Source organism: Manihot esculenta, chromosome 6, assembly GCF_001659605.2.
Source record: "Manihot esculenta cultivar AM560-2 chromosome 6, M.esculenta_v8, whole genome shotgun sequence".
Classification (NCBI taxonomy): domain Eukaryota; kingdom Viridiplantae; phylum Streptophyta; class Magnoliopsida; order Malpighiales; family Euphorbiaceae; genus Manihot; species Manihot esculenta.
This window is the reverse complement of record NC_035166.2, coordinates 5889391-5914477: the sequence shown is the minus strand read 5'-3', so window position 1 is coordinate 5914477 and position 25087 is coordinate 5889391. Positions and strand designations below refer to the sequence as shown.

Below are 25087 nucleotides of genomic sequence, written 5' to 3'. Positions count from 1 at the left end.
GAAAGAGAAAGGGAAGGAAGAACTTAAAAAATATTGCCTTTGAAGATGTTGAAAAGTGTGGAAACTGATAAAAGTGAGAATAGGGGCAGAAGATGAAAAATATAAAAGAATTTCAATTATTGGTAACGGCTGTTACGCCTGCAACTCGAAAGCCGTTGTATAATGGGGTAACGGGTAACGACCCCACAAAACCCATTATATAATGGCCGTTACGTAATGTAATGCCTATTTTTTAAAACCGGCCTCCCTAGTTTTTCTTAACGATAAAAGGCCTTGCATACATCATAAATACGAGAAACATTCCTTCTACCAGAGTACAAAAACTCAAGATAATCCATTAGTTCTTTAACAAACTTGCAGTGATTAATTAAATTGATTACCTCACTTTCAATAGAATTTCAGATTTGTAAAAACTATAGATCGTCTTCCTGCAGCCAAGCTTGTTTTGTATCATCTTTGGGTGGATCACTAATAGAGTAAGGAAATTTACTAAGACAGACGATTAGTATTATAAGGAATTCAGTGTAGCTCAAAGGCTTCACTCAGGCTATATTTCTTCTGAACTGATATTTTTTTTAAACAATATACTAGCACAACTCCAGCTGAGTTCCTCACGAACAAGTTGTAAATACAAGAAAAGTAAGAAAAAGAAAAAGAAAATAGACGGTAAGAAAATCAGGCTAAGTCGCCCCAAGATTCAATGCTCCTCTCTACAGAAAATGATCTCTGCTCACTGCTAATTCTCTCTTCTTCGATACCCCTCATTATCCCCTTCCCCTTCCTTTTATGTTGGAAAAGGAATCTTTTTTGTTAATGCCTCCAGGCCACGTGTCTCGACTCCTTAAATTCAGCAACAGTCATTCCTTTCTGCCACTTCAATATTCCCTTCTCTTTGCCTTGTCCTTTAGGCCTTGCAGAATAGAACTTAAAAGACCTAGTAATATTTTTACCTTGCCCCTCCTTATCATTACCTTCTTCTTTTAGATCAGCCTTGTCCTCAAGGCTAAAGTATGGAAATCAACCTTGAAAATCGGCCTTGTCTATCCAAGTGGTCTCATCTGCGGATAGCCCCTTCCATTGTACCAAAACTTGGGAGATCAGTTGATTGTTACGGTTGATTTGCCTATATCCTTGTACGTGTTCAGGCTCTATCATATGCTCTTCTTGTGCTTCTAATTGGTTGGGTAACTCCTGAACCTTTTTAAGCTGTGAAACATGGAACAATGGCTGTATCTTAGATGCAGCTGGTAAGCAAAGTTTATAAGCAATTGAGAATTCCAACTCCCTTCGCTTTTTGTCAGCATATTTTTTCATTAACTGCTGAGCTCGATGAAGGTTGAATTTTAGCTGACGAAGGACTTCATCCTTGTCCCATAACTGTTGAGAGACAGCTTTCACTTTAGTTTCTCTTGGCAGAAATGTTTGCAACACCTAGAGAGGTCTGCCATATGCTATTTCAAATGGAGATTTACTAATAGAGGACTGAAAACACGTATTATACCAACAAATTCACTTCGACCATCCTTTTAGCTGTTCCGAAGAAAAACAACAGAGGTAAGACTCTAAACATCGGCTTAAAACTTCTGTTTGACCATCTGTTTGAGGATGGTATGCAGAACTGAATTTTAGCTGAGTACCCTGCATCCGAAAGAGCTCACCCTAGAAATTTCAAAGGAATACGCTGGTCGCTTACAATGGTTTGTGCAATCCCATGCAGTCTTACTACCTCCTTTGTAAATGCTTCAGCTACAGACTTGACAGTAAAGGATGATGCAGGGCTATAAAAATGGGCAAATTTAGATAAACGATCTACTACCACCAACATGCAATCCACTCCTATGACTATGGCAAACCCGTTATAAAATCTATGGAAATGTCTTCCCATATGGCATCAGGAATTGGTAGGGGTTGTAACAATCCAGCTGGTGATTGGGCTTCATATTTATGGGTTTGGCAGATTAGACTTGATGCTAAAAACTTTTGAATAGTTGCCATCATTCCCTTCTAGTAGAAATTAGAGGATATACGGAATGACTCTCTTGCGGAGTAGTATGAAACTCAGCTATCAACTTTGGAATCCAGGATGAACCTGCTGGCAAAACCAACCGCCCTTTGTAGTATAATCTGCGGTGTACCACTGAGTAGTGTGGGTGTGAATTAGTATCCTGTTTGATCTCCATAATAAGTTTTCTCAAATATTCATCCCGTGCTACTTCTTGTGCAATTTCCTCCCAATTAGCCCACTGGGGTGTAGAAACAGCTGAAATTTTAGCTTCTTCAATCTTCCGTGACTAGGCATCTGTTGCTTTGTTGAAAGCTCCAACTTTATATTCAATGAGAAAGTTATATCCCATTAGTTTTGACAGCCAATACTGTTGGATTGGTGTACTTGCTTCCTGCAGCAGAAGGTGTTTCAAGCTCCTCTGATTTGTACACAGTAATTTTTCACCAATTAAGTAGTCTCCAATGTTGGACAGCAAGTACCAAAGCCATTAGCTCCATTTCATAACCAGACTTTGCCGTTGATTTATCCAAAATGGCTTTGCTAAAATATGCCACAGGCTTGTCTTGTTGCATTAGAACAACACTTACCCCACTGCCTGAAGCATCACACTCAATAACAAATGGTAAGTTGAACTTGGGCATTACCGGTACGGGAGAAGTGACAATAGCGTGCTTTAGAGCTTCAGAAGTTTTTTGTGCATTAACTGTCCACTGGAATTTTCCTTGAGCTTCCTTCTTCAGTAGAGTTGTTAATGGCTTAGCAAGTTGTCCATATCGCACTATGAATCGTCGATAATAGTCTGTAATCCCCAAGAATCCTCTTACTGCCTTGATGGATTTAGGGACTGGCCAGTGTATAATTGCAGATATTTTTCCAGAATCCATCTCTACGCCTTTACTGGAAATCACATGATCCAAATATTCCACAATAGTCCTTCCCAATGAACACTTATTGAAGTTAACATGAAATTGATCCCTGTGGAGTAGATTAAGCACTATCTGCTAATGTCACAAATGCTCATCCCAGCCTTTGCTATAAACCAAGATGGCATAAAAAAGCACAAGGACAAATTGACGAAGATAAGACTAGAATAAATCATTCATTACCACTTGGAAGGTGGTTGGGGCATTCATTAATCCAAAAGGCATGACAATAAATTCATAGTGCCCTGAATGAATGCATTCTTAAAGCTGTTTTGTGAATATCTGGAACAACAACTCTGATCTGGTGGTACCCAGATTTTAAATCCAGCTTTATGAAGTATCGAGCGCCTCCTAATTCATCAAGGAGTTCCTGAATGGCAGGGATGGGATATTTATTCGAAACTGTGGCACGGTTCAGTTGACGATAATCGACACAACCTCTAGCTTCCATCTCTTTTCTTGACCAACAGAACTGGGCTGGAGAAAGGAGAAGTACTAGGTCTGATCACCCTTGCTGTTAACATTTCAAATACTAACTTCTCAATCTCATCTTTCTGAATGTGCCCATATCTATAGGGATGTACTGAGATTGGTCCTGTACCAAGTTGTAAAGGAATCTGATGATCATCTTTGCGGTGTGGAGGCAGTTGCTTAATTTCCCCAAAGACATCTTTATGATCTTTTAAGAGCTGAATTACATCCTGATGTTGGCTGGGCATCAATTGTCCCTCTCCTGTCCTTGTAGCTATGATGGTGTCCAATGGCCACAGTAAAGCTGAAAATTCCACATTTTTAATTTTTTTGAGGCTCCTCAGAGATACAAATGTCCTGTTCAGCAATGAATTCCCTTGCAAACTCACCATCTTAGTTCCCAATTGGAATTTAAGCGACATCTTCTGCCAATTTGCTTGGATGTCACCCAGTTTCTTTAGCTAGGCTATCTCTAAAATCATATCTATGCCTCCCAGTGGAAAAACATAATAATTTGCTTTCACAACTAATTCAGTGAAATTCAATTCCAGCTCTTTGCATATTCCTGCAAAAGGGACCGACACCCATCTCCCAATTTCAGTTTGAATGATGCGTAGGAATTATCGGTACCTGGAGTTGCTGATCAAGTTTGGAAGATGCAAAATTGTGACTAGCTTCACTATTGACAAGGACCACCACGTCTTGTCCAACAATTATTTGGCGAAATTTCATCATTCGAGGCCTTTGGATTCCCCCAACAAAATAAAGCGGCAACTCCAATCCAGCCTAGAAAAATAGGCTTCGTCTATGTCAGCCGTTAGATCCGCATCGCCTAGCTTTGCATCTCGGCAAAATCCCCTTCTTCGTTCAAAAATTCATCCTCACCACCAATGAAAGCTCTCAACGATCTATTTGGGCATTCATGCAAGGGGAGTAAGGTTGCTTACACTTAAAACACAACCCTTTAGCCCTAAGTTCTTGATATTCCTGATGCGAGTATTGCTTCAGTCCCCTTTGTCGATTATGTGGAGCTTGATTCTTGGAAGAAGCAACTAGAAGAGCCAAAGCTTTTGAGATTGGCCGAGCTGAGTTCTCCGGTGGCTTGGGCAGAGGTCCATCTCTCTTCTGAAACATCATCGACCCATGGGCTGGTTTCTGAGCCGAAGTCATTAAAATCCTAGAACCCAACCCATGGGACAGATTCTTCTCCTTCCTCCCTTTCGATGTCCAAGTCTTCTCCTTCCCCTTCTGTGAATGTAACCTCTACCTTTCTATCTCTCTTGCCACCTTCATTGTTTTGTACAGATTCGTGGTCTCATGGGATCGCAGCCGTGATTGGATATCCTTTCTCAAATCGTTCAAAAAAATCCCAAACACTAGTTATCGGAAACATATGGTACTAGTGATGCTCGGGCGACAAACTCATCAATATATTCTAAAATCGTACCCATTTGCTTAAGTGCCATTTAAGTGCTTATTTGGGTTCTCTGAAATATCATTAGTATACCTCTACATTAATTTTTCTTTTAAAAGGTTCCAAGACAGTTGTGGGTTTTTTTGTCGCAACCACCTAAGCCAATGCAAAGGGACTCCCTCCATGCTAACGGGGGCGAGAAAAATTTTCAGCTCCTCTAAAGTGCCCTATATTTCAAAATGTTGTTCTGCTCGTGCGATCCACCCAATAAGGTCTGTCCCATCAAAGGTGGGCATTTCAATCTTCTTAGCCATAGTAGTAGATTCCTCGACCAACAATGGCTTCCCGGATATTTTAATCATTGAGATTCTAGGTAGGAGTTTGAACTGAGGAGCCCCCTTCCTCTGTAATTGTCTTCCCCTTTAACATTGAAGCTATCATATTTTCCAACTTATTAAGTCGCTGCTCCTGTTCAGCTGTTCAGCACGCATCTGCTCTTGACCCAAGCAGATAGCAATAACAGCTTCTTCCAATCCTGCAAGTCCCCTCTCTACCTAGTCTACTCTTCCTTCCATTCTTGTCTTTGTCATGCGTGGGTAGGTCGGACTAATTTGATAGAGTAAGGTAATTTACTAAGACAAAAAATTAGTATTATAGGGAATTCAGTGTAGCTCAAAGGCTTCACTCAGGCTATATTTCTTCTAAACTTATGTTTTTTTTTAAACAATATACTAGCACAACTCTAGTTGAGTTCCTCGTGAACAAGTAGTAAATACAAGAAAAGTGAGAAAAAGAAAAAGAAAATCAGACTAAGTTGCCCCAAGATGCGATGCTCCTCTACGCAGAAAATGATCTCTGCTCACTGCTAATTCTCTTTTCTTCAATACCCCTCATTATCCCCTTCCCCTTCCTTTTATGCCGAAAAGGGAATCTTCCTTGTTAATACCTTTAGGCCACGTGTCCTTACTCTCCTTAAATTCAACAACAGTCATTCCTTTCTGCCACTACGATATTCCTTTCCCTTTGTTCTGTCCTTTAGACTGTCTAGAATAGACCTTAAAAGACTTGGCAATATTTTTACCCTGTCCCTCCTTGTCAATCATTATCTATCATAAGTAAGATGATCATCCTTGTAAATACTCCGCACGTACACACAAATGGTTTTGCTCCGGTCCAAAAAATTAGTCCCATTGAGTTTGTTTTCATAATTTTGGTCATTACAAGAACTACGTCCATCAGAACAGGTTTATTCTCCACCATAATGCACAAGTACCACAAACCAAGGCCCAAGATTGATCAATGAACCCAAACACACAAGACCAGCCTATTCAAAGCAGACCCAGAAACTACAACAATAAAAAATAAGCAAGTGCACCTTTAAAGACTCACAAATTAGGGCGGCAACATATTGGAATCGACTCCCCTCGGCAAGTCGACCAGGAAAGAAGAGACCAGAGCAAAGGTCGTCACCGGAAAGTGGCTCACGTCCCAGTGCGTGGGCTGACGACGTCTGGACAGAAAGGATGCGTGAGGCCCATGCGCAACTCCCCTAGTGACCGGATTTTGGGGAATGGCCGACTAGTGGCCGACGCTGGGTGGTGAAGCTAAACAGTCACTCTATGTGGGTGACCTAGAGTGTGAGATAAATCTGTGAAAGAGAAACTCATAGGGTATCTCAAAGGAGATTTAATTTTACGTGAATTGGCTTCGATACCATTTTAGTTGATTGGAAAATTGTATATTTTCATTCACTATGAATAGAATTTATATACAAACTATGAGAGTTTTCCTAATCAATATAAAATAGGAATTCTAAAGTAGACTTCTAAATCAATATTAGCATTAATTGACTCCTAACTTATAGGAATAACAATAATATTAAGATCTTTATTATAAATTTTAATACAATTTTTATTATTTAATAATATTTACAAGTTCTATTAGATTTATTAATTTGTTCGCTCAATATATTTATCTTTTAAGTTATTATTTTATATTAATTTTGTAAAATCTTTCAATTTCTTTCAAACTCTATACACGATTATCTAACACTCTTTTGTTTCCAATGTTCTCTTGATTATTATACTTCCACTAAAATTTGAATATCCTTGATTTTAATTTTTTTTCTCCTCTATACTATTTTAGCTCAAAGAACAAGGACAAAGGCAAGGTTGGCACCATAAATTGCCATCTCTTTTTATTTTTCTATTTTTTTATAATTAAGTTCAGGCAATTTCTTATTAAATTTTATTTAAAAGACATTAATTTCATTATTTTTTCTTATTTTATTTTAATTAAAAAATTTTAAGAAAGATTGAAATACTTTACAAAGATAACCTAATTCTAGGTAAATATGTTTTTCATCCAATTTTTTAAGCCAAACCACCCTAAACTGCCCTTGAACAACCATCCAAACTGTGTAGCTACTATTTCAATCTGAGGCTCTATCTGGAATTTGACGTTTCGAGACTGTTTCCTAATCATCCTATGGCTATTTGGTTCAAGTTCAAGAAAATGTTAAACCTGAACCGGGAGTTTATCAACTGTGGCCCACCCCTACGTAGAGTGGTAGAGGATTAGTTATTTTTCTATAAATACTTATTACTGATATTGACAATTGCAAAGTAATAGAACTTGGTTGTGTATTTCTTTACAGTTTTACATCACTTGGGTATAAGGGCACCTTGATGAACTGTTCTACCTGTTCAACTCGTCAGGGAACAAGTTTTGCATTTTTTCTGTCCTTCTTTGTGCATTACTTTTTCCTCACTTGGTGCCCCCAAAACCGCCATTGTGCATCAGCAATAAAAATCATTCCTTCCCTATCCTGGTTTCTCATAGGATGAATCCTTACCCACTGATGGCAATTCCTCCGGTATTGTGAAGGCAATCATAACCAAATCCAAAATTGCATTTCCACTTGAGTCTGATTGGAGCACGATCACGTCTTTCCTGCAACTCAATGGAACCTGATGCTTGCTCCTTAAACCTTTTAACATTAATTGCCAATTGATAGATTCTCGTTGACAGATTGCTCGTCCAAGCCTCCACACTTTCACGTGTGTTGGATCATGTCCAACTCATTCCAGGTCCTTCTGATACCTTATTGATGTATTGACCTATCCACACTAGATTGTGCACTAAATTCCTGCCATATCAGACACCACATAGGTTGCCATAATATTGCAACTTTAGCACTGTGTCATTTGACAAAGCCACTTAATGTACTTAACAATTTGCCATAATATTTTTAGCACCACGTCATGTGAGAAAGCTACTTGATGTACTTGCTGTGTCAACAATTTTTGGCAGAATACTTCGGTTCTAGTTTCTTCATCTTAATATCATTTTTAACATCTGTTCTAAGCAGAAACAAGTATAGCTCCAAGTTATGTTTTTAGTAAGATTTTGTGGGATGAAATTTAGAGATTAGAAGTTGAAGTTCAATTTTACAAGGTAAAATTAGATGAGATATATATTAAATAAAGGATGCATAGGTAATTCTGAATTTTGCCTGATTTATTTTATGAATTTTGAATGGTCTAACATCCTTTACATTTATGATTAAAGCATGCAAGGAGTGTATCTTTCAACAAGCACTTTGGAAAGGTTTTGCCACTTACGATTTTATACTCCAATTTTATAGGTCATTCACCCATCAAATGACCCAAAAGTGAAGAAATATCATGACGCCAAATATCAAATTTTCCGTCAGCTTTATGAGCAGCAACTCTCTCATCGTTCAACTATAGCCAAGGCTTTGGAGTAGGATGTGCTGCTGTTCCACTTTTCAGAACTTGTGGAAGCTTGTGTTCATCATTATCACTTAATATCCAGAAAAGAAGAGAGGAACGGAGTAAAAAGAAAGGGGTAGGGTGGGGGATGAAATTCCAAAATTTGTAAAATTGATTTTCGATTCACCTGTTACATCGTAGACGTTGGAAAATTACAAAGCTCTGAAAATAAATATGTAAAGTTTGCACTTGTCCTCTTGCCAATATGCAAATAAATTCCCAGCAATTGGTAGTTTGCTGCAAGTTTGAAGCATTCTTTCCATTAACTCGACTGCTTGTGTTTTTCTTGGGTTAACAGGAGAGAGAATTGACGATTTTTGGTTTTTGCCATTTGATAAAAAATTGTTAATAATATTCTTTTTACTATTGTAAATTTACAAATTATAGCTTTGATGAGAATTTCTTATTAAAATTGTAATTGAAGTTGTAAATAGTTATTTATATTTTTCTATATTTTAATTTCTTAATTTACTATATTTCATTTTAGAATTATTGTAGAAATGGGCTTCCTTGTAACTTTAACAATTCAGATAATAAATATTAACTAATATTAAACTTCAGGCAAAATTTCCACCGTCCCTTCAGTGGCGGAATAAGGGGGAAAGGGAGCCCTGGCCACTCGATTTCTACAATACAATTGTTTTTTTATTTATAAATAGTAAATTTTATTTTATTTTTAATTAGTTTTTCTTTTAAATATTTTATTGGCCCCTTCAAAAATTTATAAAAATTAATTACTTAAATAATTTCAGATATATATATATATATATATACTAAATTAAAATTAAAGCAATAAAATTAATTGGTTGTTATTAAATGAACACAAAAATTTAGATAAATATTATTTTGAAATTTTTATATTTTTAAATAAAAAATTAATTAATGATTTATTTTTAAAATTAAATGATACTCAATCTAATAATTACATATCAGATAATCTTATATTAATTTTTTTATTCAAACTTAAAAAATTATTTTATTTATATATGTATAATTACACAGAACAAGTTACTTTATTTCTCTTGTAAATTTTAGATTTATTAACTTATATATATTTTTATTTTTATATGACATATTTACTTCAAAATTATATATTATTATTTCAAATATTTAAGATTTATATAATTTTTTTTTACATTTTAACTCTACGAATCTTGTACAAGAATTTAGTATAATACTTTCATATAAATATATAATAATTATAATTATAATTATGCAATAATTATTTTATTATAAAATTTTTATAATTTTTATTTAATAAAAATCTTATAATTTGATTTTTTTTTTTTATGTTTTTATATATAGTTACCGAATATATGAAATTCGTCTTATTTTGACATAACTGTTTTTAGTTCTATTTTGTTAGTAATTTTAAAATTTTTCAGTTTTTTCAATTTTCTATTATTGATTTGGTTAATTTTGATTTGTAATTAAGTATAACAATAATAATAATAATAATAACAATTATTACTATTATTATATATGTTACTTAATTAGCAAAATATATATTTTTAATTTTATTATTTTTAATCTCAATTCGATTCAATAAATATTTTTAAATTAATTGAAATTTGATTAATAAAAATTTTTAATTCAATTTATGACCAACCAAATTTTTTTAATTGGCATCCCAAATAAAAGTTTTCTGGTTCCATCCCTGCATCCCTTTAACCGTGAAATAGAGGAATTTTATGGTTTTACTTTATTTAAAGGTAAATTGGTCTTTTGAAAAGTTGTTTTTATAGTAGAGAGCTTCCTTCTGTTTGTGCGAGCTACTTGTCTTCGTGGTGCTTCTTCCTATTCACACATGAAAAAAAAATATATCCTCCCAAGAATGGAATATATCTTTTTAATTAAAGAAAAATCATGGCGTAATACATTTAGACCATTCGATTAAAGACATCGCATTATTACGAGATCGATATTATTATTGTTTTTAAATGATATTTAAATATTATTGATAAATAAAAAAAGTAAAGGAAAATTATCACACAAGATTCTATAGATTATATGTGTGATAAACAATAGAAACCAGGTTAGACACACTAATTTAGGCTAACACAAAGGAAAAATAACTTTATTTGCTTAAAAATGAATCAAATAATATAATTTCTATAATAAGCTAGGGTCATCTATCTCTCATTGAACACATATAATAATGTAATCTAAGCCTAATCCTAGTTAAAATAGGAAAATAAATTAAATCTTGCTAGTATAAGCAAGTACGAGGCAAACTTGTGGAAGCAACGACAGTCTAATTAGAAAAAAAAATAAAAAAATAAGTAAAAACCTAAATTAAAAACTTATGATTTTTGCCACTATCCATTACTATGCATAGACCCATGATCTATGCCACTACCTACTACTGGATAACTATCCACTACTGATTAACTATCAACTACTAAATAACTACCCATTACTGAATTAGTGATGAGGAATCTATTAATGAAAATACAAAATTTGAATCGTCAATAAAGACACATTCAGCCTAATTGACTTGGAATGGCCAGATTATTCTTCAATTTCAAAATGAACTTGTAAAGTTTTAACATATCCCTTCATGAATCCTTGAAGTACTTCCTTCAATCTCTTGGATCTCAACATTGTAATTAGTCTTTGAGGCAATGTTAGCTCATCATTTTTGGTATTGTTGGTTGTGCTTGTGTTCTTGATTGTTTGCTACATTTTGATACGTTGGATTGAAGTTGTGTTGTGAATAATCTTCTATTCATCATGAATGACTTGAGTTCCTTCAACACATATTCATCATGAATGACTTGAGTTCCTTCAACACATATTCATCATGAATGACTTGAGTTTCTTCAACACAAGTTAAGCTCTTATGCTTGAGCAACTAGCTTGTAGTTCTTTGGCTTGTATGCTTAGATGATGTAACAGTTCCTCATGCCACTTTCCATGAGTGCTCTTATGCTTTTCAAATATATTTTTTATCTCGCAAACCTTGATTTTATCCGAGATAACTTGATTTCATAAGATTTGAAAGACTTTTTCTCATTTTGTGTCATGTACATAGGGAGATTACTATCGATTCTTTATGCTCTAGTTTATTAAAAAGCTTTAACCCCCAATTTTTACATTAGATCCTCCCTCCTTAGGACATTTTGTTCTAAAATCATTAGCCATAATAGTAATAGAAGGATCAACATATGGGAGAATCTTCGCACTTACTGTCCTTTGCAGTAGTTTATGTAGCAACTTGATTTTCATTTTCCCATCCATTAAAGAATAAATCACCATAATACCTTTAATCTCTTCAATAGTGAAATCTTATGAAATAGACTTAGATTCAATATAATTGCCATACTTTGACTAAATCTCATTGCAAACAGTCTTCTGCATGTCCTTATCCTCAGGACAAACTTCCTTGGATGCAACTTGATTCTTATCAATGTTAGGTTATTATGGTGGTTTAGCTTTCATTTTCTCCTCCATCCATTTAAGTGTCATTCTATAGTTTCATACAATCTTGGAACTGCGTGTAGTATATCTCAAAAGACATTTTGAATGTCTTCCAATTATCACGACTCTTTTTGGTCATTTTTTTCAATGGAAATTGAGCACTTTTTTTTTTACTTAACTAAAAATTCTTTCCTCTGCAACTGAATACTCTTTTTTTTTTCGCAAATTGAAACTACAAAATAAACTGAAACAAAAGTAAACAATGAGATAAATTAAAACAAACAGAAGATAAATTAAAACAAACAGAAATAAAAAGCAGTAACTAGTATAATTAAGATAAATAAATAAGAATTTTTCTATGACCTAACTTTTGATACTAAAATAATGTAGAGCCAAGATCACGTTGTTCCTTAAAACTCTCATTGTCACAACCGATCCCTAATATATAAAGACGAATGTGACTGGACAAACTGACAAAATCTCTCCTGAAAATATACAGATTAAACATGATAATGTGTTGAAAATGGATCTATGGAAATGGCTTCATGCCATATATGTATAATTATATCACAAGATACTGAAGAATTTGGAGAATTTATGAGTGTACTTTGTATTTCTCACTTGATCCTTACAAGTAACTTACATGTCTATTTATATATAAAGAATTGCAACTAAAAGGAAAATAAATAATTACAAGATAATTTTTCACGTTTAAGGACCCCTAATTTATGCTTAGAATTAGTAAGCAAGTAGGCTAGAATCAACATGTTATCAGCCTAAATAAGTCCACACTCCCCTTTAAGTTGGTGCATAGATATTGCAAATGAGCAACTTGCAAAACAAATTATGGAAGGTCTTATTGTTAAGCTTTTCAGTAAACACATCAGCTAGCTGCTATTAGAAGTCTAAGCTCAAGACACCATCTGTTAGTTTTTCTTTAATGAAGTGTTTACCAAACTCAATGTGCTTTGATTGGTCATGTGAAATTGGATTTTGTGCTATACTTATGGCAACTTTATTGTCACCATACAAAATTATCTTATTCTTCTCGAATAACTTTAGTTCCTCTAATAACCTCTGCAACCACAAAAGTTTACACACGCCTTGAGCCATCGCTTTGTATTCAGTTTCAGCACTTGATCAAGCAATAACACTTTGTTTTTTGCTTCTCCAAGTGATCAAGTTTTTTCCCACAACTATGCAATAACTAGATGTTGATCTTCTGTCATCAAGAGACATTGTCCAATCTATAATTGTAATGGCTTCTATTTAGAGGTGACCATGTCTGGAGACAAGAAGACCTTTCCTTGGGGCAGACTTTAGGTATCTCAGGATGCGAAAGACAACTTGCATGTGAGGCGTGAAGGGATCATGCATAAATTGACTGACTAAACTAACAGCATAAACCATTTTTGATTGAGTATATGAGAGATAAATTAATCTCTGTATCAATCTCTAGTATCTATCAATATCTACTGACTTACCAGTTCCTACTTGTATCTTTTAATTACTTTCAATAGGGGATTCTGCTGGTTTACACCCTATTGTTCCAATCTATTCCAAAATATCTAGAATGTTCTTCCTCTGAGAGATAAAGACCCCATTTTCTAATCTGGAAACCTCAATTCATAGAAAATATTGAAACTTCCCTAAATCTTTAATTTCAAATTCTTGAGCCAACAATCTTTTTAGTTGTGTCATCTCCTTCTTGTCATCTCTTGTCACTACTATATCCATCAACATATACAATAAGAAGAATGATTTTACCCTCATGATGCTTAATAAATAAGGTATAATTAATATTGCTCTGTTGGTAATACAAAGAAATCATGGCTCTACTAAACATGTCAAACCAAGCTTTGGGAGATTGCTTCAGCCCCTATAAAGCATTTTTTTAATCTGCATACTTTTCCTTGTATCTTTTCATCAGCAAATCCAGGAGGAATCCCCATGTAACCTCTTCCTCTAGGTGTCCATAAAAGAATATATTTTTCACATTAATTTGTTGTAAGTCCCAATTCAAGTTGTTTGCATAGGATAACAAGACTCTGATTAAGTTTATTTTTTTGCAATTAGAGCAAATGTCTCTTGATAATCCACCTTATAAGTTTGAGTGAATCCCTTAGCAACTAATCTGGCCTTGAACCTTTCAATTGCTCCATCAACTTTGTGTTTTGCTATGAATACATATTTGTAGCCAACTAGTTTCTTCCTAGGTGGAAGAGAGATCAGCTCCTATTCTCATTTTTATCCAGTATTTTCATCTCTTTAATCATTGCTCCCTTCCATTTAGGATCACTAAGAGCTTTCTTCCAACCTTACGGAATAGACACAGAGAAATAGATAAGACAAAGACTCTATAGGAGGGAGACAAGAAATTACAAGAAACAAAGTTAGTAATAGAGTGTTTGGTACATGATCTGACACTTTTTCTTTGTGCAATACATTTATCTTGATCATTAGTGCATTCAAGGGTTAAGGATAACTCACTAGAAGAAGGAGAGGAAGATTCTCGATACTAAATAGGTTGTATAATGACCTTTTCTTTTGTCTCTCCTTGAATTCCTCCTCAAATTTGGCCTATCCAAGCATTCAACTTTCTCCCTCTAATCAAAAGTCTCCCCCTGTCTACTAGAACTCTCCTCCTGAACAAGATCATCTAGAGTCAGAATTAAGCATAACCTCTTCTCTCTCATTGCTCTCTCTCTAAAGAGGTGATTGGGTGGTATTGAAGTAAGGTTCAGTCTTTTTGAAGATAACATCTATACTGGTAAAATATTTTCTAGATGGAGGGTGGCAATACCTATATCCCTTTTATATGGGAGAATACCCAACAAACACACATTTGAGAGCTTTTAGGGTCCAATCTTCCAACCGTTCTAGTATGGACAAAACAAACACACCCAAATCATTTTGGTAGAATAGTGTAAGTATTTTTTCTTGCAGTACCTCCAAAGAACTTCTGAAGTCGAGAGTTTTGATGGGCATTCTATTGACAATATAAGCAAATACTAGGACTACATCCCTCCAATATGTTTTTGGTAGATTCATTGTGAATAGAAAAGATCGAGCTACCTCTAATAGATGCCCAATTTTCCTTTTAGCAACCTCATTTTGTGTACTAATATAGGGACAACTAGTTTGTTGTACTGTACCATTAGACTCCAAATAAGCAAAGGACCTACTATCCACATATTCTGTTCTATTATTAGTTCTCAAAATTTTCATCTCAGCATCAAATTGAGTACCAATCATTTGTGAAAAGATTGAAAGAAAGGAGATACATCACTTTTAGCTTTTATCAAATATACCCAAATCATCCGAGTGCAACAATCAATAAAAATGACAAACCATCGGTTATTAGATAATGATACAATCTGAGTAGGTCCCCAAATATCAAAATAAATAGTCACAAAAGAGATTGTACTTTTATTATAACTTAAAGGATAAGAGTTTCTAGTGTTCTTTATAGGACTGTGCAATCAGTCGGTTCGGTACTAAAAACTAAAATTTAATTTTTTAAGAAATCGAATTGAATCGAATTATAAAAATCAATCAAACCAAACCAAATCAAAATAAATCGGTTCAATTTGGTTATAACTGATCGGTTCTCCAAGATAGAATATGAATTGCATTCATCAAACAAGCAAATCACAATTTTCAATAGATTGAATATCTTCTAACATCATAGTATTCACCCAAATTAATATGAAAATTTCAACAACACATAAATGTTTCAACTAATAATAACAAATTTTTAAAGATCATATAAGTTACAATCAAGAAATTAAAGGATTGAAGAATTAAATTTGATCCAAAGTGAATACCCAAAAATAAATGATTTCAAGATGAAAAATACAATCTAACCCATAATGAATACCCAAAGTGAATGTTAAATATTCAAACCATGTGCTCTAAAATTCTCATCCTTTAGTAGTTATAAGCTTAGTTTAGAATCTTCGAGATTTGATGGCTTTGAGATATGCTAAAATTCATCGATCTGTGGTTGAAAGAAGAGAAGAGAAAGAAAATTCAAATTGAAACTAAAGAAGAGAAGAGAAAGAAAAGTCAAATTGACATCTATGACCATTGGGTTGCAGACTGCAAGTGAAGAGAGAGAGAGAGAATAGGCAAGAAGGATGATTGGAAAGAGAAAGATTTGTTGTTGTCGACCAGTGCAGCAAAGGAGAAGTAAATGTGGGCAGAGGGGCCACGATAGAGAGAGAATGAAGTTTTATCCTAAATTTTCAAGAGAAAAAAATTGGATGTGCAGCTAGGGTATGGAACAAAAGATAAATATATAACACTTATTTCAATAGCTTAGACTATTTAATAAAATAAATGAACACTTGATCAGTCCAAATTTAGACCATTTTATCATGATGTTATTGATGTTAATTTACACTTTTTCTGCCTAATTTTGTGATTTTGATCTTATTCTGCAGAAAATGGTGTAAAGAGGTAATTTGGAGAAAATACTCTTAAAACAGCCTAAAATGGAACAAAGGAGAGCAAACATGTCAAGTTGCAACTGAAGAGGAGATAAATAAGGAAATTAATTTGAAATTTAAATTTTAAATCTCCAAGAGCATTCAAATTCAAAATTCAAGATTCAGCTTATTAAGGAAAGTGCTAAATAAGGAAAGTGCTAAATAAGGAAAGTGGCAAATAAGAAAAGTGCAGTCAGCAGAGCAATTTGAAATTCAAATTTCAAATCTTCATGAATCCATTTCCTTATCCAAGAAGCCAAATCTCAAGAAGATGCACATTCAAAATTCAAAATTCAAAATTCAGCTTGTTTAGGAAGCTAAATCTCAAGAAGACATAATTGCCTCCTAAGTAATCAAGATTCAAAATTTGAAATTTAAAAGAAGACTCCACCTCATCAAAGAGACCTATGGCAATACTTTCAACTATAAAAAGACACATAAGAAGCCTCCCCATGCTTTTTCTACTCTCCCTTGGATACACATACGGGATTGCAATAAATTCATATGTATCTATTTAATTTTACAAATAGATTATGTATCCGTTTGAGAAGTCATTTAATTTTACAAACAGGTTACAGTCCATTTGTAAGTCCGTTTGTATCCATTTAATTTTATAAATGGATTACACATTTATTTACAAGTTCGTTTATTTCCATTTAATTTTATAACTGGTTTACACATCCATTTGTAAACTAATTTATATCTATTTAATTTTAATGAATTACATATTCATTATGAGTCTGTTTGTATCCATTTAATTTTACAAACGGATTACACGTTTGTTTAAGAAACTAATTGTGTCTATTTAATTTTATAAATAGATTTTATGTATGTTTTCAATCCGTTTGTGTGCATTTAATTTTGCACACGAATTATATATCTGCTTGCAAATCCATTTGAATCCATTTATTTTTAATTTCACATCAGTAGATTATAAGAGATGATGGGTTTTCTTCCCTATATATATAAAAAAAAAAAGACGACTCCTCCTTTCAAAACTAGTAAATGATTTTTATCATATTATGGGATTCTTATATGGGGCTCATGAGGAAGTTTAAGTATTTTAATTTTTAAAGTGTTTTTATTTAATTTTATTTTCATATTATTTTTGAGCTCTGGCTAACAATCAAGAGTTTGTAAATTTTTTAATAAATAAGTTTGAATTTTGAAAAGGTCGGCTTAGTTCAATTACACTCCTAGCCATTTGAATCACAAATGGATTTACATTAGATTAGTCATTTATATGTTAATGGATTTATAAGCAAATAAGTCATTTAAATTACAAATAGATTTATAAACAAACTAACTGTTTGTATCACAAATGGATTTACAAACAAATTAGCAGTTTTTATTACAAATAGATTTACAAATAGATAATAAATAAGAGAGAATGTGCAAATAAAAAATAAAAATGGATATTCCATGTTTGAATATGTTTGTAATGTAAATAGATTAGTTTTCATTTGAAAAAATTGCAAATAAGGTTTACACAAATGGAAAAAAAATATGTTTGTGATCCATTTATAAATTAAATTACAAAAAAAAATTTTATAATTTATAAATGAATTTATCTGTTTTTAAATTTAAGTTTCTTTGTAGTGTATTATGTCTATCATAGTTAAAAGAAAGATAAGTCTTAGTGCTTGTAGATGATCAAGTTTATGAGCTATAAGGGATGTCTTCAGAAGTGTCTTGGGACATGAATGATAATTTGAATTTTATACCTCAGAAGGTTGATGAAGGTATGAATGGAATTTTGTTGCAACCATATTAGATGGAGGAGATTTATATTGCTATCAAATAGATGCATCCGAAAAAGGCACTAAGTCTAGATTTTGCTTCTATTTTTCAAGTGCTATTGGTCTACTATTAGGTCTAATATGGTAGGTTTGGTTATGCACGTGTTTAAAGGCAGACCAATGCTAGAAAATTTCAACTATACCAATATTTGCCTTATTCTAAAGGTGAAGAAACCCTAAAGAATAAGAGAATTTCGCTAATTAGTATTCACAATGTGGCTTTTAAAATAGTTATGGAAGTGCTAGTGAACCGTTTCAAAATGCATTCTAGGTGCGGGTGGTGGTTGAATCACATAGTGCACTGTGGTAGGGTGGCTTACTATAAACAATGTCCTAGCCGCTTTTAAGACTTCTCATTATATGAAGACTAAGGGGTGAATCTTCTCTACCACTCATGTCTTTAAAGCTTGATATAGTAAAGGAGTATGATTGAGTAGAGTTTTTTTTTTGCATATGCTTGGGTTGATATGGTTATGTGATGTACGTTCTCTGTATCATATTCGATTTTGCTTAACAGTGACCTTGTGGGCTCTATTTTTCCTTCTAGAGGTATTCATCAAAGTGACCAACTATCGCCTTACTTATTTCTTTAACAAAGGGTCGAATGAGATTACTAAATACTGAACTTGACAGGGGCAATCTTCATGGGATTCAGGTTTGCAAAGATGCTCCAAGTATATCTTATCTTTTTATTTAGCGATAATAGTATTTTGTTTCTTCAAGCTTTTCCTCAAGAAGATTTTATTGTGGTTTAAATACTTAATGGGTGTGAAACATGTCTAGACAAAAGGTGAATTTAACCAAATTGAATATTTATTTTAGTACCTACATTTGCTCAGAGTTGCAAGATGAGATAGTATCTATTTTAGAGATGAAGATTATCACACATCATTGGATATATCTGGGTCTTCCAGCTTTAGTGGGTCAATCTAAACTTCTGGTTTTTACTAAGATATAAAAACAGTGGTTTTGGAGGCAATTACATGAGTGGAAAGAGAAATTCTTATCTCAGGCTATAAAGGATTTATTGCTTAAGACAATTGCTCAAACGCTTCAAGCATATGTGATGTAGTGTTTTGATTGCCTGCCTCATTTTATAATGAACTTCATTAGATGATTTCTAAATTTTGGTGGAGTTGGCAAGTTGATGAAAAATGCTTGCATATTTGTTCTTAGGCTTTTCGGTGTAAGCCAATGGATCAAGGTGGGTTGGTTTCCGTGATTTTTATGTTTTAAGTCTTGCTTGCTAAAAAGGGTGAAAACTTATCCACGATCCTTCCTCTTTGATTGGTTGTTTATTAAAGGCTCAATATTATTTGCACATGGATTTTCTATTTGCATATATCGGCCCGTTGCCTAGTTATACTTGGCAAAGTATTTTATTTGGAAGGGGATTTTATCAAGGGGATTCATTGGCAAGTGGATAATGGCTTTTATATTTGCAAATGGCAAGACCCTCGACTACCTCAAATTCATACTTTTAAGATAATTCCCCATTCCATGTGCTTGCTTAGAATGCAACGCTTCTTAATTTATAAACCAAGAGACAAGAGCTTAGGATCGGTGATGAGTTATCAAACTCAATACTTTTTTCATATTAATTTCTATGATTTAATTATACTTTTAACGGTAAAAAATAAATTTTCACTTGCACTTTAGTTTTGGTCAGATTAAAAAAAATTAGTAGAGATTGTTTAGAGTTATTTTGGACGAGATATTTTGCTTTATCTAAAGGTATGACTCAAGCTCGATGGATAGATAATAGAGATTCAGTTTTGAAAACCGTATAAAATTGAAAATATTTTGGATAGTTATAAATGCGATCAGATCATGATTAAGATAACAAGAGTAGTAAATTTATAGATTTATCAGTTGAAAGTTAACTCAGTTGAGCTTCTTATCAAGTTCTAAGATTCAATCTCATTTTCTTTTTATCTTAAATTTTTATTTTTATTTTTTTTCTATTTTTGAGAAACACCACCACTATTATTGTATTTTTAGATATTTAAGAGATCTATTGAATATTTTAATTAGATAATATATTACTAATTAATTCAATTAAATAAATAAATTTTTAATTGTATTAATAAATTCTATTAGTATAATTGAACCCAGAGAATCTGAATTTTAGAAAGTTTAGTTTTTACAAATGAAAATTTATTAGACTTGAATTTGTACTCAATTCTTCTATTAATAAATATGTTCTTGAGTTTACTCGATAAATTAGTTCATAAACATTAAAAACGAGTAAAGTTCATAAGAGATAACAAATAGAATATTACGAAATTCAATTTTGTAAAGCTTACTGTAGCTTGGCTTGGAGGATGGTTGAAAACGACACAACACGGAAAGAAAGGCATCGTTTTTCTTCATTGCATGCAAAATAAAATAAATAAGTTAAAAGACAAACAATCCCAAAATGAATCCTTAATTTTCCTACAATCAGAAAATAACCCATATTTATAAAAATTTCTTTGACTCCTTCCTTGATAAAAAGAAGAAAGCAACATTTACTTTTTAAGATCACCGCCAAATCACTTGCCAAATTTGCGCTATGACAATTCGCCTCCAGTTTTAATTGATTAATTAGGGTAATGGTCATTTTCGAGCCGTAGAAGCATCTCAACGACTTGGCTCATGGTGGGCCTATCATCTCTGCATTCCTCCACACATTTTAATGCCACTCCAACAAGACCTTCCAATTTTCTTCTATTATATTCCATTCCAATGGCGGGATCAGTGATCTCTTCAACCCACCAACTCTTTGCAAACGCTCCATGTTTCTTCTCCTTCACCCACTCGACCAACCTTTTGTGTTCCACCAATCTGCCTTTATCAGCAACACGTCCACCCATTGATGGGCTCCTTCCGGTGACCATCTCTAACACCACCACCCCATAGCTGTAGACATCCACTTTGGAGGTGATGGGCAGATTAAATATCCATTCTGGAGACATGTAACCTCTTGTTCCTCTTATCTTTGAGAAGCTTGAATTGTGCAGCTGACCTCTGCTTAGTAGCCGAGATAGACCAAAATCTGATACCTTAGGCTCATAATCAGCATCTAGTAGTATATTCTGTGGCTTTACGTCACAATGTAGAACCCACTCTAAGCATTCTTCATGCAAATAAGCTAGGCCTTTAGCAGTCCCCAATGCGATTTTATACCTCTTTTCCCAATCAAGTTCCATGGAAGAGAGGTTTTTAGCCAAGGATCCTTTCTCCACATTCGCATAGACCAAAAGCCTGTGCTTTTTGTCTGCACAGTAACCCCACATCTCTATTAAGTTATGTGATTAAGCTTCCCAACTGTGCTTACTTCTGCTAGAAATTCAGCTTCTCCTTGGCTTGCACTGTTTAATCGTTTGATTGCTGCAACTCTTTTATCATCTAATACCCCTTTATAGACAATTCCAGTGGCTCCTCTGCCAATTTCTTCACTGAAATTTTTTGTTGCTTCTTTGAGTTCTGAGTAGCTAAATCTTCTGAAATCAGTAGCATGAAAGTAGTCTTCAGAAGTTGAATATATCTTTTGCTGTCTAGTGAAGTAAAGCCACAACAAAACCAAGGAAAGAATCTCAATTATCCCAGTTGAAATAACAAAACCAAGCAAGATCTTTAGTGACCAGTTTCCATTTGATTTATCATACCTTCTGTCAAGCTGCTTAACAGCTCCAGCAGGACAATCTAGGTTTTGTTCTTTAGCTGACCAGTGTTTGGAAGGACGCTTTTTTGGCACTTTCAAATATAAATCTCCTTTGAAATTGGGCGCAATATACCCATTGAGCAATTGTAACTTTGGAAAACAATAAGGAATATTGTCAGGGTGGTTCTGGTAGAAGAATTTGAATATGAACCCTTTACAATCATATCTTCGTAGGCATACTTCCTTGCACATCTCCAGAGTATAATTCTCAAAGATATCAAAATCATAGCCGTACATTTCAACGTGAGGTAATCCAATGAAGGTAGCCTCGGTCTCAACACTAGAAACTTCTGGTTCGCAGCCTAAAGACAAATCAGCAGGATTTTTAATTTTATATCCTGGAAGGCAAGAACATTTCCTACCAAAGCTGGGAATATATTTACACACACTATTAGGTCCGCAAGCTCCATGAATCTTGCAGGGTTGAGAAAAGACTTGCCATGAAACTACCCAACTTCCATTCCCATTTTCTCTGCTGTATAATCGAAGATTACCATCAAAATCAAGGGTCAATCTTCGCTGAAGTTGCTGTCCATAATCCATGGAAGAGAAACTGAAATTATCTGATGAAGTAAAATTACCAAAGGAGTCGAGTAAAGCGATTCTACTGCTGTTGTACGATGATCTCCCAGCTTCCCGGCTCAAAAGCCAATGGTCTGGCCAGAAAGCACTTGAAACTTCAGGACCATCATAAACAAGACGAAGAACATTATCATCATCGAAAAATAGCTTGTAGAAACCAGAAGAAAAGTTTGTCAATCTTCTTGAGGAAACTAGAAGAGAGTCTCTAGTGAGTGGCTGCAGAGGAAGAAGGGTATCTGTAGGTGAAGCAAAGCTTTGCCATAGAATGACACGCTCTCTACTAGTAATTAGAACAAGATTTCCAGTATCATAAAGCTGTAAATAAGATGAAGAGAAAGAGAAAGTGTTGGATTCCCAAACAACGGATTTACCAGCATCTGTCAATATGAGATTTCCATTTTTAAGCAGAGAAAGCTTTGAGTTTCTTCCATTAACGGGCAGATCTCTGTTTGCCATCCAGACTACAGTACAACTATTAGAACAAGAGGGTTCAGTGAACCATATAGCGAAAGAATAAGCATTATCTCCAACTGGGTAAAAGCCGGCAGTGAAAATGGCATTAGGTGAAATCAGAACATGGTCTGGCCTATCAATGGAGAGAGATGATCCTTGGTTTAAAGTGATGGAATCACCATGAATAGTTGAAGTTGAAGAAGAAGCAGGTGGAGGTGATATAATAAGAAAGAAAACAATCAAGAGGAAAGGAGTAGCCATATGTACTGAACTTGCTGAAAATTGAGAAAAGGAAGATCGTGCTTCATCTTCAACAAGCCATAACGACGGCTGCATGTATAATTTAAAAGGGATCACTGGTCAAAGGTACACTTGGAATTGAACGTTGGACTTTAGACTATTCAACGAGCCATAAGGACCGCAGCATCGCGGGTATTCTCTTCTTTTTATTTTTTATTTTTTTAAAAAAAAAAATCATAACATATATTATATTATATACAACAAAATTTAATTTATGACTTATGGTAAAAATTATTTAGTTATTTCTATTTTCACAGATGCTAAAATTATTATATTTTATAATTTTGTCAATTTTTTCATTTTTATCTGTTTTTAAAATATTGTTCATTTTCTTTTAAAATATAAATTAATTATTACACTCCTATCTACTTTTACCTTATTTTTAGTATAATTCTTCATTTATTATTTATTTCTTTCAAATAGAAATACATATTTTTTTTTCTCATAATTTTTATACATTTTATTATTTTATATATATAAAAAAATAATTTTTATTAAATTTTAATTATAGCCGTTTTAAAAATATTAAAATTTAAAAATAATTATAAAAAATTATCCTATAATATTTTTTTCAAGTAATAAAAAAATCACGTTGTTTCATTTTGTCAGTAAAAGTAAAACTTTTTTATATAACATCGTTAATGAATATTGATGTAGCACTTAAAAAAATTAATTAAAAATAATTATTAATTAGGATACATTATATTTTAATTCTTAAAAATTTATAAAATATATAATTTAGATTAAATATTTATAAATTTAGTTATAAAATTTTATTTTATAATAAAAATCATTGAGAAGGGAAAAGTTGTATCAGAAACAATCTTTTAAATTTGAATTTAGATACATATTGTGCAAGATGCTTAATTTAATTTTTATTTTATTAATTTATTTTGAGATATTAAATTTAATAAACATGTCAGATTAATTTAAAATATATATATATAAGTATTTATTTAAATAATTATAATATTTAGGGATCAATTTGTAAAAATATAAGAATGAATTATAACTAAAAGGAAATATCAGATTTTCATCTTATTATTTTTTATATGTAAGGTATTGAAATTGTATAAACAAGAAAAATTAATTTATAAATATAAGAACTTAGTAGTAATTATAATATTTAAGAACTAATCTATAAAAATATAGGGATTAATTTCAATTAAATATATAAAATTTAAATTAAAAAATTATTTTATTAATCAAATAAAGTTTAATGGACTAAATTTAAAAATATAAAAATTAAAATATAATTTCATTAAATATTATAAAATAATTTATAATTTATCGATAATATTTAATGAAATTAGAGGAAAACTTCGCTTTGTTAATGGCATAAACGTACAAGATTCTTTTTGTTATAAATTACAATACAAAATTATAGAAAATAAAATTGTTACTAAATTTACTAATAAATTTTAAAATTTATTATTAAATTAATAATGAATTAAAATGCATTACTAAATCAATTATTAAATTTAATAATAAATTTTAAAATCCATTATTAAATTAATACGGATTCTAACCGTCATTAAATTTTGGAGGAGAATATCGTTTTTTTTTTTTTATTTTTAGAATTTCGTATTTTTTTAATTTAATAATAGATTTAATGTCCTACTAATTCATTAATTGTAATAAATTTCAGAATTTACTACTTAAATTTTAGAAAATAATTTCGTTTTTTATTTTTAAAATCCCATATTTTTTAATTTAATAATAAATTAAAT

The 25087-nt window shown here is 32.7% G+C and overlaps 1 protein-coding gene and 1 pseudogene across 3 annotated transcripts in view; one reads left to right on the top strand and one right to left on the bottom strand.

The window, feature by feature from the left end:
- LOC110617676 (FGGY carbohydrate kinase domain-containing protein) overlaps nucleotides 1-9030 on the top strand; it is a 43002-nt gene extending 33972 nt beyond the window's left edge. For all 3 annotated transcript variants that reach the window (XM_021760628.2, XM_021760629.2, XM_021760630.2), the window contains one exon: nucleotides 8460-9030. In XM_021760628.2, the coding sequence (XP_021616320.1) occupies nucleotides 8460-8582 (123 nt within the window). In that variant the 3' untranslated portion in view covers nucleotides 8583-9030. The remainder of the gene's footprint in view (nucleotides 1-8459) is intronic.
- Nucleotides 9031-20898: 11868 nt separating this feature from the next.
- Nucleotides 20899-23384, bottom strand: LOC110617392 (annotated as a pseudogene).
- Between the last annotated feature and the right edge of the window lie 1703 nt (nucleotides 23385-25087).